Source organism: Cavia porcellus, unplaced genomic scaffold (genome assembly GCF_034190915.1).
Source record: "Cavia porcellus strain 051 isolate PalLab524CR breed Dunkin Hartley unplaced genomic scaffold, mCavPor4.1 scaffold_26, whole genome shotgun sequence".
In the NCBI taxonomy this organism is placed as follows: domain Eukaryota; kingdom Metazoa; phylum Chordata; class Mammalia; order Rodentia; family Caviidae; genus Cavia; species Cavia porcellus.
The window spans coordinates 46,070,183-46,086,624 of NW_026947509.1; the positions used below are offsets into that span (position 1 = coordinate 46,070,183).

General features: G+C 48.9%; 1 protein-coding gene across 6 annotated transcripts in view; it reads right to left on the minus strand.

Moving 5' to 3' along the window:
* Nucleotides 1–2,637: 2,637 nt before the first annotated feature.
* Nucleotides 2,638–16,442, minus strand: part of Plekhm3 (pleckstrin homology domain containing M3) — a 175,320-nt gene continuing 161,515 nt past the window's right edge. For all 6 annotated transcript variants that reach the window (XM_013157563.3, XM_003474190.5, XM_063237367.1 and 3 more), the window contains one exon: nucleotides 2,638–9,063. In XM_013157563.3, coding sequence (XP_013013017.1) covers nucleotides 8,886–9,063 — 178 coding nt within the window. In that variant the 3' untranslated portion in view covers nucleotides 2,638–8,885. The remainder of the gene's footprint in view (nucleotides 9,064–16,442) is intronic.

Here is a 16,442-nt window from a genome sequence, read left to right on the forward strand (position 1 = left end):
TTTACCTGTAAGTGCAGTTGAACTTGAAAACCATTACCTCAATGGGAGCTTGGTTTTGGCATGACTCTCATTCTAGTTCTTTTCCGGAACTAAGGGGAATCTGGATCCAGGGCAAGACTTCTTGAACTTTCTGAGGCTTTCTGTGCAAAAAGCACCCAATGATTTTCCATTTTAAACACCACTTTCCACAGTGGTGGAGTTTGTTTCACGGGAGGGCCTGAACCTGAAGCAAGCTAGCATGCATGCTTCCAAGGACAGATTTCAGAATAACCCAGAGGACCAAGGAGAGCCCAAGGCTCCCTCTGCTAGGCCAGTTAGTCACCTGCAGCTATGGAACCTCTATTCTTCAGGCCCCTGGCAGTGGTTTATAGATAAACAGCAGCTCACCACACCCCGGAAGAAAATAAAGGGAGTGTGAAGTAAGGTTTTATAATGATGGGAGTCTGTAACATCGGTTTCCGAAGTGCGGTCTGTGTCTACTGATGGGAGGCTTTTACTCCCGTCTGCCTTAGAAACCGCCTGGCAGCTGCCCACTGCTGTACCAGGCCAGTGTTCCCCTGAGACAACTTCATTCAGCAATCCTAAATTTTTGGAAGACAAAGGAATCACCTAGGAAGCCTTTATTTTCTGTGTGTGTGGGTCTTTTTGGTGGTGCTGGGTTAAGACTCCAGGGCCCATGCGTGCCAGGCAGGCCCGCTGCTGAGCCACATGCCATCCGTCCCACCTCCACTCAGCCCCGCAGAACACAGTACTTGGGCCCCAGCCAGGCAGATTCTGATTTCAGCATCTGTGATGAACCTGATATTTGGCTGTCACCTTTGTGTTTTTAATGTGCAAAGCACTGATTTAAGCTATCTTCTCAGCCACTATCACAGGATAGCACAGAAGCCAAGGGAGGAGGGAATCCTCTGGTCTGGGTTTGGGAGCCATGAGCAAGATGGCGTTGCTTCCAGCCCTGACAGGGTGGCGGAGCCTAGCTTCACGGTGCCCAGACTTCCTGGAGTTATCCCTCTACCCAGGGCACAGCTGACCAGCCCGGTCAATCAGTTCAGTCTGGACTCTGACTGCATAGCTGTCCCTTCCATGCAGTGAAACATTAACTCACTGCTCTCTGAGGGGACGGGCAGGCTCCCCAGGAGGATGAAGTCCAGCTTCTGCTGGCTCGAGTGGGCGTGGGCCAGGCTGCTCCCTGAGGGTGGAGTGGGAGAGGCCGGAGCCCCAGCCTGGGTGCGTCCAGGAGCCTGGCTCAGGGTTCACCTTTGGTAAATGTTTACCAGAAGTCCTTCTTGGGAAAGTGAGTTTAAATGGCATGTTAGGAAGTTTCAGGTGGACAGTGGCTCACTGTGTGTGCTTTTTGGCGCAAGGGCAGGGCTAGCCCCCCACTTGGGAAGGAGTTGTACTAATTTCCAGTCACTCCTCTGCCCTGGGGGCTGCTCGCTGCAGCAGAGAGACCTACTCTTGTTTTCCCTCTGCTCCTCACTCCCACGTGAGGTCCTCAGTCCTTGCGTTACAGGTAGCTGAGACAGAAATACTGTAGGCAGGCAGGCAGGCAGGCAGGCAGGCAGGCAGGCAGGCAGGGCCCTTGAAGGAGCTGGTGCAGAAGGCCAGACACTCTGCAACCTTGGCGGGCACAGAAACTTCTGTTGCAAGACAGAAGACCAAACAAATGCAACCACACCCCAAGTATAAACATCAGGGAGTGATAGTCTAAATAGGTATGGATCACCTGGAGGAAGCCAGAAGGAGCCATTAACCCTACTCCTTACCAGCAAAGACTCTATTCTGTTTTTATGCCCCTTTGCTGGGTGACATACTTCGCCATTGGATCCCGATTTATTCAATGTTTCCTGAGCAATTATAATTTTTTTTTTTTTTTTACTTTTATTGGTACTGGGGATCGAACTCTCCACCTCACGCTTGCAAGGCAGGCGCCTATGCCGCTGAGCTAAATCTCCAGCCCAAGCAATTATAATCTTACTGGCTGACCATAGTTCTGTCCCACCTACCTTGCAAGTTCCCATTTTTCCCCACCTTGGACCTGGCTCACTTCATGGTTTGGTCTATAGAAGTTGCAATAAAGATAGTCTTTGGAAACTTCCTGGGGACCCCTTCTGTCTATCTGTCTGTCTCTGACAGAAGCTTTCTTTCTTTCAGTAAATATATTCTGCTCTTAACCACCATTGTTCCTAAAATTCTTTCTTTGATTTTAGAGACCACAGACTCCTACCAGGCATCCAGCAGACTGGGAGTTCTTCCCCACTATCACGCAGGGATGCCCAGGGCCTGTGCGTGGCACTGCCCACTTACCATGCAGCCTGTGGGCAGGAGACAGGAGCAGAACTGTGCTAGGAGAGTCTAGGCCTCTTTGGCTTCAGTTCAGCAATGAGGCTCCTCACCGTCCATCTGCAGATTTTACAGGGGACATGGGAGGAGTGATTGCGAATTCTGTAGGTTAATGAATTTAGAATTTAGAAAAAAATGAAATCTGCAGAGTTAATATGAAAAGATGTTTTAAAATACTAGTAGCTCAGTTTCAGTAGATTTCAAGTCTGAACTTTGAATTAACATCGTGCTCCACCAGCCTTGTACCGTCCCTCAAAAATAGTACTTTAAATAAGTTGCTCTGAGATGAGAAGGTACTTTCTGTATTATTTATTGAAAGATAATGTTACACAGTAGGAATGGGTACACTTAAATTATGTGACAGATGATCATAAAGACCAGAGGTCTTGTCAATAACACAACTTCACTTTATATTATTACAGTTATATTAAATTATGTAAACAAAAACAGGATAAATTATGTCAAAAAGGAAATAAAAATCCAGAAAACAAAAAGACCCCATGTACATTGGGACAAAAGCTCTTACAAACAGCGCAATACAGAGATACAAGAACCTAAATCCAAAATTATAGTCCATTCTGCACTGCATGAACAGAAATACGGAGAAGCGATGTAGCTCTGACCCCGGAGCCCGAGCCTCGCTCTGCAGAAACCTGCATCTCCGCGTCCGCTGCCTTCAGCTGCAACCTCGGGATTTCCTCCCTGAACCATGCCTTAACAAGGACCCTGACAGCCAGAGTCTCGATGGGTAGCTCAGCGATGACCCTGCCACTGAGGGGGACTTTCTCATAAATGTTTATCTCAGAAGCTCCCCTCTTTCCATTTAAAACAAAGGTGACAAAATTTTTAAAAAACATTTATATAGTAAAGGAAAAGAAAGTTCTTATGTTTATGTTGTTTTTGGAACCTGAAAAAGGCTGAGTTTATTGAGTTTGCAGATTGAATTCAGGACAGCTGGTTTCATTTTTCTCCTCCTCGGCCTTATGACAGCATGACATCCCCTGAGTTTGGTTAATGAAAACAGGCAGGCAGGCAGGCAGGCAAAAGTATTTTTAAGGAGTATTTTTAAGAAATGGTGTGCCACTGAGACATGGTGAGGTGGTGTCTTTTGTACCATATATAACTGAAATATATAGTGAATGCTTAAACTTTAAAAATTGATTACAGTAAAAAAAAAAATACTGGGCTAAAACTGGGTGTGGTGGCTCATGCCTGTAATCCCAACATTTAGGAGGCTGAGGCAGGAGGACTGCCATGAGTTTGAGGCCAGATTGGGCTACATAGTGAGTTCAGCCAGCCTGAACTACATAGTCCTTGTCTTGAAAAACAAACAAACCAAAAAAAACCCAAAAAACAAAAAACAAAAAAACCAAAGACAAAACAACCCCACCCAAACCAAAAGTCACTGCCGCTACTCCTAATACTCCCCCACTGAGCACATTTATCCCATCCTTCTTGCTACTTTCTGAAGCAGTTCTGGAGTCCTCTTCTGTGTTTCTGAGGTGTGATAAAAAATACAGTGCATGCGCTGCCAAATACCATCTGACAGGAAGGCAGGCTGTAGAAACATCCCGGGCGTCCTCCTCCGCAGGGTCTGCTACCGCGTGGCTTCCAGCTCTGCCCCCCAGACAAGAGGACCAGGAAAGGTCTATGTTTCGCATCAATTCAGGAAATAGAGGGAGCTACAATAGTGCAACGAGGGACAAAGAACTTTCAGAATGGCTTCAGAAAGGTGCAAAAAGGGTGAGATAGGCCAGGGGTGGTGGTGCATGCCTGTAATCCCAGCACTTGTAGGATGAGGCAGGAGGATCACAGACCAGCCTGGGCTGCAAAGTGAGCTCAAGGCCAGCCTGAACTGCAGAATGAGCCCCCGTCTCAAAAAAAAAAAAAAAAAAAAAGTGTGTTCAAAGTGAGCGGGAGTATTTTCAGGGGGATCATTGACATTGAGTCTTACTGTAATACATTTTTAAAAATTACACATTCACCATATATTTTTTTAGTCACACTTCGTATTTTCTGATAAAAGTGCCAATGACAATTAGAAGCCAATGTGTGAACCCCTTGAACTTTAATGATGTGTTTCCAACATGAATCCCTTTACTCATGAGGTTAAGGCACCAGGTTAAGCAAAGGTGAGGGCCTGACTTGTGTCACAGAGCACGCAGGCTCTAGGGGCATCTGGGTGACGAGGAACAAGGCAGAGCAGGAAGGGATCTGTGCTAGCTGAAGGGTCCTACAGGCTCCTGATGGTCAGCGACTAGAGCGAAGCACTAGGCAGTACTGTAAGGCACTCCTACAGGGAAATGACACACGGAACAGCCAGAGGCAGTGCTCCTGGAGATGGGCCACCAGCCCGGAGGCCCCAACTGGGCCAGGCCCAGTACACAGCGGCGTGAGAGGGGCTGCTCTCCTCACAGGAAGTGCTGCGCCAGTGCCCGCATCTGCCACCGAGACCGGCCGCTGGCTTCACTCAAGAGCTGCTCATCAGGACAAGCAGCAGGGCCTCCTGTTCCACGTGGAGGAAGTGGTGCAAACCGCACTTCTCACAGGATGAGCCTTCAATCGTGGCAGAGGCTGCTTGATGAGGAGGATGACACACATCACCACCATGGGGAACTCACCGGACAGAACTTCTCACCACTCCGGCTGTGCCTCGAGGCACTGCGCGCTTTCCCTAACCATGACCTGATCTTACCTGGGCCTCATACCCGCTGCGATGCACCAGAGGAATACTCTCCTGTCACACTTTGGGAGCCAGCGATGTGAGAACTGTCTGGTAAGAAGCTTCTGGTGCTGAGACTTCACTGCCAGGACACTGCCCCACAGGCCAGAGCTCAGCGCTTGTCTGCTCGGCCTCACTGAGCAGGGCCTGGAGCCTGAGCAGCATCCTACACTGATGCGGGGGCCACAGGGTGCAGCGGACCACGAGGAGGAGAGGGGATCATCGCCAGTGACTTCCTGCCAGGAGGGACGCACTGGGGCCTTTCGGTGCTCCCAGATGCTCTCCTCTTCCACGTTATTTCAGGGTAGCAAAAAAGTGATCAGAAAACTCAAGAAACAACATGGAGGCGCGCTGCGCGCATCTCTGTTTACTGCTGGAGCTTAAGAAATGACATGAGGCAGCGGCCACACTGAACCAAGCAGATGGCTTATTTCACGGTCTGATGGTGTCAGTGAAGTGCGGCGGGTCAACAGGGGACACTGATCCCGCACAGAGGGCAGCGGCTCCCCACCATGCTTGATGCTTGCCTCCGAGGAAGGGCGTGGACCCTGAGGACCTGCCGGGGATGGACAGCCTTCCCTAGGGGACAGGGGACAAAGCGGCAGGTCTGAAGGCCAACTCCCTCAGGAGGCATGAAAAGCAACGGTCTGCAGTGGACATTAGGCGCGGTGGTGAAGGCGTCCCGGGTCCCGTCTGCAGGGACTGCTAGTGTCAGCCTCCTGCGTGAACCGCAAGCTGTTACTCCCCTCGCAGGATGAGCTTCAGCCCCTGGATGCGCAAGGACCACGGGGAGCGTCCCGATGTTGTCCCTAACGATGCTGAGAGTTTGGCCCAGGTGGCACTGGAAGGTGCACCACCCTGGCCCAGTTCCAGTCGCCTGTGTAGCCACCGCGGCCCTCCCTCCAGCCGCTGCGCACATGAGGTCTATTTTAGGAATTGGTTTTCTTGCTCTAGGTCAGAGGCTGGCGTTTCTGCAGGGCTGTGTCACCGGCCCTCATGTGTGTTTCTGGCACAGGGCAGGATTTCCACGAGGTACAGTGGGACGGGCCTCCAGTGAGCCGCAGCTGGCTGCGTGCGTGCAGGTATTTACTGTGGAACAGGAGGCAGGGGAAGCGACAGACTTGCTTTTATTCCCACGATTTCTAAGCAGTGAAACAATTACCTAACACTGCACCAAGTAATTTGTGCGGTGGAAAACAGTAAGGGCGTTTGTGTGCTCCAAGGCATTCTGGGCTGGAAACAGCAATTCTGAATGTTCATGGCAGACCCAGGTGGAAGCTGGCTCCCCTCTGTCCTATCAGGTTTGGCGGTGCCTCCCGAGATTGCTGTTGCAGGCCCACTGCCTGCACGAACCAGGCTGTCAGGTTGTACAAAAAGGAGAGAAAACAGAAGCAGCAGGGACCCAGTGCTGGTTCTAGGCAGCTGATGGTGATGGTGCATGTTTTCCCTCCTTTTTGAAAATAAGCAGAAAGCGACGCAGGCAGCAAACTGTGAGGAGTTCCCAGAGACCGCTAATATCCACGTGATTTTCTGGCGAAAACAAAGGTGTTTGGATCACGGGCCCACCAGGTCACCCTTGGCTCATGGCAGGTCTGATCCTGGGTGCCTGTGAGCGGGGACAAAACATTCCACACACAGCAAACACATTAGCCTTGCACTTCGGGTCTCCACACTAGGCGGGTGGGAGCACAGATGCATTGGAGAAGCAGAAGCCAGCCCAGCGATGGGCCGGGAAGAAGGGAAGGCACTTTGCCATGGAAGCACATCTGTTTTATAATAAGCAGGTCTATAATTCTCTCGTGAAAGATCATGTTCTACTATCTTCTCTGAGGCTGGAAAATATAAATACTGTATTTCACAAAGGGGAGGAGGAGAGGAGATGATCCAATCTGTTTGCCAAGTGTTAGAGACACTTTCCGCCCCTTTTCTGGTGTGAGTCCATTCTGGATAATTGTGGGGAGGGAACGTGAGTCAACCTGCTTTTTCCAAAAGTAAAAGACATCCACGAGGTGTTTTGTGAACAGGGCCCTGGACTCTCACCAAGTTTCATGCCTTGGTCATAGCTACTGTAAAACCAGAAAATAAATGCATGCACAGTGCTCAACTATTAAACTGAAACATGTGGTTTAGGGCAAAGGGCTGGGAGGTGAAGTGCTTACATCTAACTTCAGGAAATCACTGTGCAAGGCCTCTGCACAGATGGAGTGTCAGGGCCTGGCCTCTGGAGGGACTGAGGTGTGGAGCTGGGTGCATTGTGTCCTTGATCTGCCACAGCTTCCCCTGCTCCCAGCGGCCACGGATGGCTAAGCCACGAACACGCGGACACCACTGGCACACTGTGCAAGACCCTCCTCGAACTGAGGTGTTATCAGCATGTTCCCCTGGGCTGCAGGGCCAAGGAGGAGGGAGGGGAGTGATGGAGTCTCCAGTGCTGTCTAACCTGCTACCTCAGGCACGGTCCCTGCTGTGCTGGTTTTTACGGGGGCACTGCAGGAGGAGGACAGGACCCTGCCAAGCAGCAAAGCAGTTGGTTATATTTCTTATTCCCAGGATAGTACTTAACATTTTTTGCCTTACAGTGGCAATTTTATATATACTTATTCAAACACTATTAGATGTAATTCATTAATTCTATTTGTGTTGATAGCTTAAAATTGGTTTTTCAAAATAATCAGACTTTTTAGATTTTTTTTTTTTTTTGGTACCGTGGATTGAACTCACGACCTCACTCTTGCCAGGCAGGCACTTAAACCACTGAGCTAAATCCCCAGCCCCTAATCTGACTTTTTAAATAAAAAAAGCAACACAGAGTGGTTAAATTGACAAAGGCCAAGACGAGTGCAGCGATGGACACTGAGAAATAAAGCACTCCAAATGACCAGGCAGGAACTACCCACAGGACTCTGTGAAAGGGGACTGAAGACTCTCTTCCAACCTAAGTACCATCTCCCCTCTAGTATATCCACTGAGGTCTTTAATGACACCAAGACACTTCCTCCAGCCAACACCACGAAAAATACTACAAATATCACGCAGGACACCCATGGAAACTTCTCCAAAGAGAGCCACGTTTGCAGCGTGCCAATGTGGGGAGCTGTGTGGGGAGGCGGGTGCTGGGACTCGTAGCAGGCAGACAGAGGCCATGCAGTTATTGGTTGCAGAGGCCTCTTCTTGCCTTGGGAGAAAACTCTTGAGATTAACTTCAAAACCAGAAGCAGACTCCCCTCAGTCCACGGCGGGTGCTTTTTGTCAGAGAGCGCCGTGTGCTTGGCTCCCTTCCTCACCTCTGCTCAAGATCCCGGCCTCTGCCAGGGACACTGGGGCCTGGAAGGAGCCAGGCGCCTTTCTGTGTTCTGGAGATTTCCTTATGGAACAGATGGTGCCTGCCTCGGTTCCCCCAGCCGCTGTGAAGGCTAAAAACATAATACAGAAATAACCGTCGCTGTGCTGGTCTCAGGAAATGTTTCCTCCTGTGTCTTGTGTAATAAGAATGGCCCCTAGGAGCCAAAACAAAGCAAAACAAAACCAAAAACTCTGACTATAAAGCCTTGTATGTAAACCAGAGTTTGCTAGGAGCAAGCAGCTGAGGTTCAGGGCCAGGTACATGGGCAGGTTTTCAGTCACAGAGGCTCTGTGGACTGTCAGACGACTTCTACAGAACACACGCACAGAACGCACAGGTGTGTATGCACATAAGTGAATAAACGTAGACAGCTACATCTAGCAGAAGGACTCGGACCCCCCTTCTGAAGGGTGCCTGCGGCTGCTGGGAGCCCCCTGGCCACGGGTCACTGCGGGTGTGAGTGGCAGGGCCTGGAGGTCAGGTGTTCTGGTAAGACAGCTCGAACATGGTACATGCCTCCTCCAGGCTCTCATCCACGTTCAGCCGCCGCCAGAAGGACTTTTGCTTCTTCTGCAGCTCTCGCCGGACGCACCTCGGGCAGGGGACAGACTTTTCTTTGCATTCCGCATGGAAGACGGCACCACAGCTCTCACACCTGCAAAAGCCAACCACGGAGATGGTGAGCACAAGTGCAGAATGACACACCTGCGTGAGGCCGGCCTAGTGCAGCTAAGGGCCAGGCTCCTGGCGGCGATGATGCTGGGTGACGGGAGGCTTCCTTTTGCTAAGCACTCAGGTTGAGTTCCACTTGATAAACCCTTTATTCATGACTGAAAGGAGGCTGGGGAGAGGCCTGTGAGAGGAGTGGGCTCAGATGCTACCTACACCTTTGTGATTATGGTGCCAGCAGGCCACGCTGGAAGCTCTGGGCGCCAACCTTCATGCCCCCGAGAAAGGGCAGGGAGTACCTGGGGAGAAGCCAAGGAGAGGAGGAGGAACTGCCCCGCCAGCCAGAGGCAAACCCTTGCAGGAGCCCAGCACCACAGCTCCCTTCTCCCATTAATATGAGCCAAGGGGCAGAGTGAGAAGGTCAAATGACACATTTCCATTCCTGAAAGACACCTTCTGGTCTATTACTCTGTGAGATTTTAAGAATTAGGGAAGACATCCCACTCTTACGAGCCTGTTTTTGTAACCTAAGTATGAACAACAAAGTCTGAGGAGCGGGACAGACAGCTCCTGGAGAGGAGACATTCCCAGGGGATGACAGCTTGTTGTCCGGCCAGTGGAAGCTGCGCAGGAGTCTGAACAGCTTGTTTTCACTGCACGGTTTTGATGATGACTGACAAGCTCAAGCGGGGCTGCTCCAGCGAGCGGCCTGCTGATGCGGACTGACTCTTGGCCTCCCACAGGAGTGACAAGTGACTCGGACCTCGTGCTTGGAGCCTGCATGACTGTGTCCAGCTGCAGCATCGAGGGAGCGTCCAGCACTGGACCGGGTTGACGAGGGATGCCAAGGAAGCAGCTCCCAGGGCCTGCCTCAGCGTCCGCTTCTCCCCACAGCACCTCTAGGCTTAGTTAGGCCTGGGCTCAGATGTGCTAGGGTTCTGTTTCCTCGCCTGCCACCGATTTGTCCCTCGCACCTCTGGAGAGGAAGCAGTGATTCGACCCCATGGAACCTAGCAATCCCCTCTCCCCAAGCCTAGGGAGAGGTGGTGACCACTAGAACAGGCGAGGGGCCTCAAATTGCGTCCAGGCCGGCTGCTGTGAGGGACCACATGCATGCCCCGGTGGTTCCTGGGTGGCAGCTGAAGCCCCGTGTGTGTGTGTGTGTGTGTGTGTGTGTGTGTGTGTGTGTGTGTGTGTGACAGGAGGTGGGGGGCGTCTGTCTGGTCCTAGGGTGAATGACATCACAGGGTGGGCCTGGGCCTGAGTGGCACAGTGTCCTGGGAAGACAGCACCCAGAGCTCACTCTCAGTTCCTCTGTCCCATGCTTCGGAGGCAGGCCAGCAGCAAGACAGGCCTCATGGAAATCAATTCTGCTGGTGTCCTGGTCTGAAATTTCCAGCCTCCACAGCCGGCAGAAGCCTGTCTCTGCTGTCAGGCCATGTGGTCTGTGGTGTCTGCCAGGCACTCTGAGCAGACAAGACGTTGCCCTTGAGCGACTGACTTCACCTGCTGCACATCAGCGTCTTCATCTGCTCCTTGGAGACGTCAGCACCCAGTTCAGGGGTGCCAGCCGCCAAAGACCAGCTCATGGATGAAGCATCTGGCACGATTCCCAGCACAGGCAAGTGGGTACTGCTCCCCGCAGCCCATCCGGAGGCTTCGCTGTAGCTTGACTTCACGAGCATCCCAACGGAGACCTGGGCTGTATCTCCACTTCACAGATCAGCAGCAGATTCTAAAAGGGCTAGTGATGCAAAAAGTGGCAGGGCAGGGTGGCCGTGGGACAGGCTCCAGGCAGGCCGGGTGCCCGCGTGAGCACGTGCACTGCTGTGCTGGGAAACATCGCTTCGTGTGGGTATGCTGTGTTAGCTCGCCAGTCAGCTGTGGCCGGGCAGCGCTAAGTTCCGTCTGTGGGGCTTTGGTTTCCTCATCTGTAACGTGCTGCACATGATGCCCTCCTTCCTACTCGCTGAGTTGCGGTGAGACCAAGATGTGCCAATATAGGCAAGAGGACCGTACAGATGGCATGACATCGCCCTCCAGGGGATGCTGGGCCCTGCACCTTTACACTGGCGCTACAGTGGGCGCCTTGGCTGCCACCTCTTCCTGCCAGCCAACAGAGAGGAAGGTCAGATGCAGGTTCCCAGTGCCCCTAGCCTAGGCCAGCCTACCGGGTCCCCAGTGGCAGTGGCTTTGTCCCCCCGGGTCACACCTCTGTAACCTTCTATCAGTGAAGTGACACTAAGGTAGCTTTATCAAATAAATTTCCTTCTCTCTGCCCCTTTTGCCCTGCTATATTAGTCTGAGATTTATGCACCAGGGATCCTGGCCTAGGGCACTGACTGATAAGGAAAAACACACTGCTCTGTCCTCCAGTGCCACTCCCTTATCTCTGCTGATACCAGGCCCCTGAGTGAAGAGGACTGAGTCTTATCAGGTATTTCTAGTGTCACAAACACCCACAGGGTGATAGGAGGACCCGTGCACCTGCTCTTTCTAGCCAAAGGTCAGTAACTGAAAAAAAAGTATAAGATAAAGCAAAAATTAATGATTTCAAAATAGAGCCAAGTCTTATTCTCTCACAATTTATAACCCAGAAGACATCTTTCCAACTGTCGTATAGACAGATCCATCGATGACCTTCCTAAATTCAGAGACGCTATAGTTAATCCTTCCCCACCTTGATTTTCTTTTTAAAGGAAAAGAATAAGAGCAGGAAAAGGAAGAAGAAACTGCTCTCTTTACATAAAACTTATGAAATTAGGAAAAATGAAGTATTTCTATTTAAAAGTGCAATATAGGTAGGTACACCTGTTTGCGAATAGGACTTTATTGAAAGGAATTTTCACTTTGAAAAGATTCACTGGCTCCTGAGTATTTATAAGTTTTGAGACTATATTCAAAATATGAGTTACCACATAACTTTTTAGGAGCGTATTTTTCATACAAAGGCAAATTTAGGGCTGGGGATTTAGCTCAGTGGCATAAGCACCTGCCTTGCAAGTGTGTGGTCGTGAGTTCAATATCCGGTACCGATAAAAAAGAAAAAGACAAAAAAAGAAAAAAAAAAAAGGGGCAGATTTACCAGTGTCGTCATCTCTGCTAAGAACTGCGACAGGGAATGAAACAGAAACATCCCTTTGCTGCTCCTGTGTGATACAGTGAATGAAAACCAGTGTCTTCTCAGCACAGCCACCAGTCCTAGCAACAAGCAGCTGCCCCACCAGATGACACACTGTCCTCTCGCTGCGGGGTCACAGAAGATGGCTGTCACCGACCAAGGCATTCTAGTGGGGTTTTCACTTTTCTCCAGCATCTCCATTGTTTTGCATGATCTAGGGGCCCACACTCAAGGGTTGCTGCAAGTGGGGTCGGATCCACTTTTGCAAGTGTCCTATGCACGGCACAGTATTCAGCAGCACCCCGGGGCTTTTACTGTAGATGCCAGGAGCATCTTCCCAGGCCCCGGAGCGCTGGGACCAGCAGGGTCTCCAGACACCGCCACATCTCCACCCCCAGGGTAGGGGACCATCCTGTTGGGAATCAGTGACCTAGTCTATCTGGAAAAGGCATCTGTCTGAGGGGTAGGTGCTTAAACAGCACATCCCTCCACTGGACTGCTGGCTTACACTTAGCAACAGTAAGGAACAACACAGTACAAACTCACTGAACTTGCACAAATATGGACTTTGAACACATTGTTCAAGTACAGTGATTGAAACTCAGTAGCATTAACTATCCAGTGATTTCTAAAACTGATTTAGAACATTATTTAAGGAACTGCTACCCGAAGCACAAGTCTAGGCACTGCTCCGTGGTAACTCCTTAAGTGCCAACTCCCCCTGAGTTGGTAGTTTTCTTCCCAAAAGCTACCTCAGTGTTTGGCCCACACCCTCGTTTATTTGCTCTTTGGCCAGCACTCTCTGGGCTGTTTCCTGTCACATTCCAGGCTTCATGGCAAATCAAAGGCCAACACTGTGCTCGTGCTTCACAATAGATTGCTCCTGTGCAACTGAGGTCCTAAAGTTTCATCAACTTCTGCAGTGAAACGCTTGCTGCTACCCACACAGGGAGAGCTCTGCTGTGAGGCTGACCCTAGCGTCTGGGGACTCTGGGTAATTTACTTTCTCTCTAAGCCTCGCTCTCTACAGAACCAAATGAGGCTGAGTTAGATGATAGCTAGGGTCCTTTTAATTTGCAGATTCTTGGTAGGGAAAAGAGCTACTCTGGGTTGTAGCCTCCTCTCCAAACTTCCTTGCTTCAAGGTGTATAGATAGATAAGTGTGTAAGTTGCTTACTGTCTCCTCCTTAGAAAGTCTCAAATCGTCAGGGTGGGACTGAATGAGACGAGCCTTAAGGTGTGACACATTACTTCGCATTCATCAAGCTATAAAATAGCTTTATGAATTAGGGTATACAGCATTGTCAGGGGCTTGGCCAAAAGAAGCGGACTGCCCCTACCTCATAAAATTTCGGTAGACATTAATTCCTTTTAAAGTCTTCTCCCCTCCCAGCAATCATCAGTATCTGCCTACTGTCCTCAAGAATAAAACAAGAACTGTGAAATGGGGTATCTGGGGGGTGGGCAGCTAGAGGAAGCAGGAATACTGGAGTGCTCTGTGTCTGAATCATTTTGACAGCGCTACCGGGGTGAGGTGGGCACATGCTGGTCAGCACTGGACACCTTGGTCAAGTGGGGCTAGGAAGGACAGGCTACAATTCTGTTTCCCTGGAAGTGCTAGGGACGACACTAGTAATAAACAGTGTGAGGTCTGGGAACCTGCTCTCCCTTCTTGGGCTCATGAGGGGAGTATATTCATTGTTTTAGGGCAACAAAAACCTCCCTTTGCAATCTTTTTTTTTTTTTTTTACAAATCTTTGACCTAAAAACTAGCTTACTGCCTCACGGGAAGTGAGGAAGAACATCACAGTCTAGAAATCTAATACTCTACTGCAAAGAGACCGAACAGACATGACGCTATCACTGCTGTGGAATCTAAGAAAACTAACCTGCCACATGTTGGAGAACCACATACATTCTGGGGAAGATTTGGTTCTTAACTATGATGGCAAAGCAGCAAGAATTCCTGACTGCAGAGAGTTTCCTGTTCTGGAATGCTGATGATGTGAGACCAATTAAAGACAGGCTTAATGGCTTTGTCTGCACCTTTCCAGATTCTAGCTGCATGAGGGGAGGCCACAGGAAACTGCTGAAGGCCCTTGCCCTGAGATGAGGTCATCGACATGCTTCTGCTCTGTACAGGTTGGGTTCTTCTCCCGCCGTGTTTTTCATTTTGGCTCAGGCGACTGCCTCAGATATTTCACTTGGATTGAAATTCAGGTTTTAGTTTGGTTGGATCCCTGACAAGCTGAAGGACAGCCCTTCTGAGCAGGGCAGAGCTTTGACTGATTTCCACTCTGCGGAGCCCACAACCCATAGGGTGTGGAGCAGAAATGAGTGCATGTTATCAGGCCTGTGAGTGTGGTTTTGTGCATGGCTACTTATGTAAGGTGCCCCAAACGGCCATCGCTATTATTGGCTTTTCCAAGAAACCAAGATGATTCCTTAAATCTCTTAGCTAAGGGAGGTAGTAATCAGGGCCTGGTTATTTCAGTATTTTCTCTTATTGTATAATGAACATAAGCTAACAATTTGTAATTTCCTTAAATAGGTAATCAGCCAGTATCACGTATGGTGGTAAGCCTGCATGAATGCCTGTGTGCTATGTATATACTTATGTTATACATCTATATACAGGTATGCTGTTCAAAAAATATACAACATATTATTAAACGCTCTCAGATGAAAAGGATTCAAACAAAAGATAAGATCTAAGAGACCCATTGTTTTGGGGGGAGTAGGAAGATTATACTAATGAAAGATTAACACACAATTTCAGTAAGAAAATGATTATAATTGCATATTGATGACTGGAGAGAGTCACAGTGCTGAGCTGAGTACCGCCTCCAGTTAATGTTTGTTTCAGATTGACCAAAAATCCAGATTCCCCAAATGTCCTTCTCTTTTGCTCAGCAGTGCAAAAAGAGAAACAGAAAAGTAGACAGGGTGCAGAGGAAGATGAAAACCTTGGATTAAAGAACATGGAGCCCTGCAGAGGGAAAAATAGACATACATATGGGCATATTGCATGTGGGCTTATTCAGGGTGATCCCCAGCCCCCTGTCTTTTTGGCGAACAGTAGGGAGGTAGGAGAAGTAAAAGTGTATTCAATGGTTTGACGGGTATAGGGACTGGAGAAAAGCCAGCTCCTCTGATTATGTGTCCGGGAAATATAGGTACCTGAATACTAGTAAAACTATTCCCATGATTTTGAATAGTAAATGTATACAAAATTAGAAATTTAAGTTAGGCAACGTCTACCTGACCTTTTTTTTTTTATTGGTACCAGGGATCGAACTTACAACCACATGCTTGCAAGGCAGGCACTTATGCCCCTGAGCTAAATTCCCAGCCCCTATTTGACCTTTTGTTCCTGTATTGAGATGGGCTCTCGTTCTGTAGCCCAGGCTGACCTCGAACTTGCAAGGATCTTCCTGCCTCAGCCTACAGAATGCTAGAATGCTACACATTACAGGCATGTGCTACCATACCCAGCCTGTTTCTATTTCCAGATACATTATGTTTTTTAACTCTTAAAAAAGATCTCTAAGCTAAGTATGATACATTACAAAATGCACTTGTGGCTTATGTGGTCCTAGAACTAGTGAATTGGGGGAACAACTTTCAACTTGATTCTAGTCTTCTGATATGAAATGTAGCCTTCCTAAAAAAAAAAAAAAATGTAGCCTTCCGTCTCCTGTTACTAGCCACATAGTCCTTTAAATTACTCAATACATACCTAAATACCTGCTAAGCCCCACTCTGGGAAGGACAATTGGCATGTCCTGCAATGATCTTTTTATCTGCTCTTTTAAGCCCTGGTTAATTAAGGAAGAGTTTTTCCCTGATTTGCAGCTCACAAAGCATTTTGGCTTTCACAGGTCTTGGACTTTGAGTTTGTAAACCAAGCTCAGCTAAAACCTTTGACAAAAGTTTTACTTAAAATTAGGCTACAAAATAGAATGCAAACAAGTTTAATTAATTCATTTGTTAATTCTGTTACCTACAGGGGACACTGCCTCACCATCATCTTTTGTGCAAATGCTCAACACAGTAAATGCTTTCTGCTAATCTGTGAATGCTAACAGAGCTCAGTGATACTTTAGTATGTGCATAAAATCATAACAGATTTGATCTTAGTGAAATAATTTTCTGATATGGCTAAATTTTTACTTTAAGCTTCATTTTTAAAAATTTTATTTTAAGGAGAAAAAAAAGACAACAACTAGAGACCATACTCACAA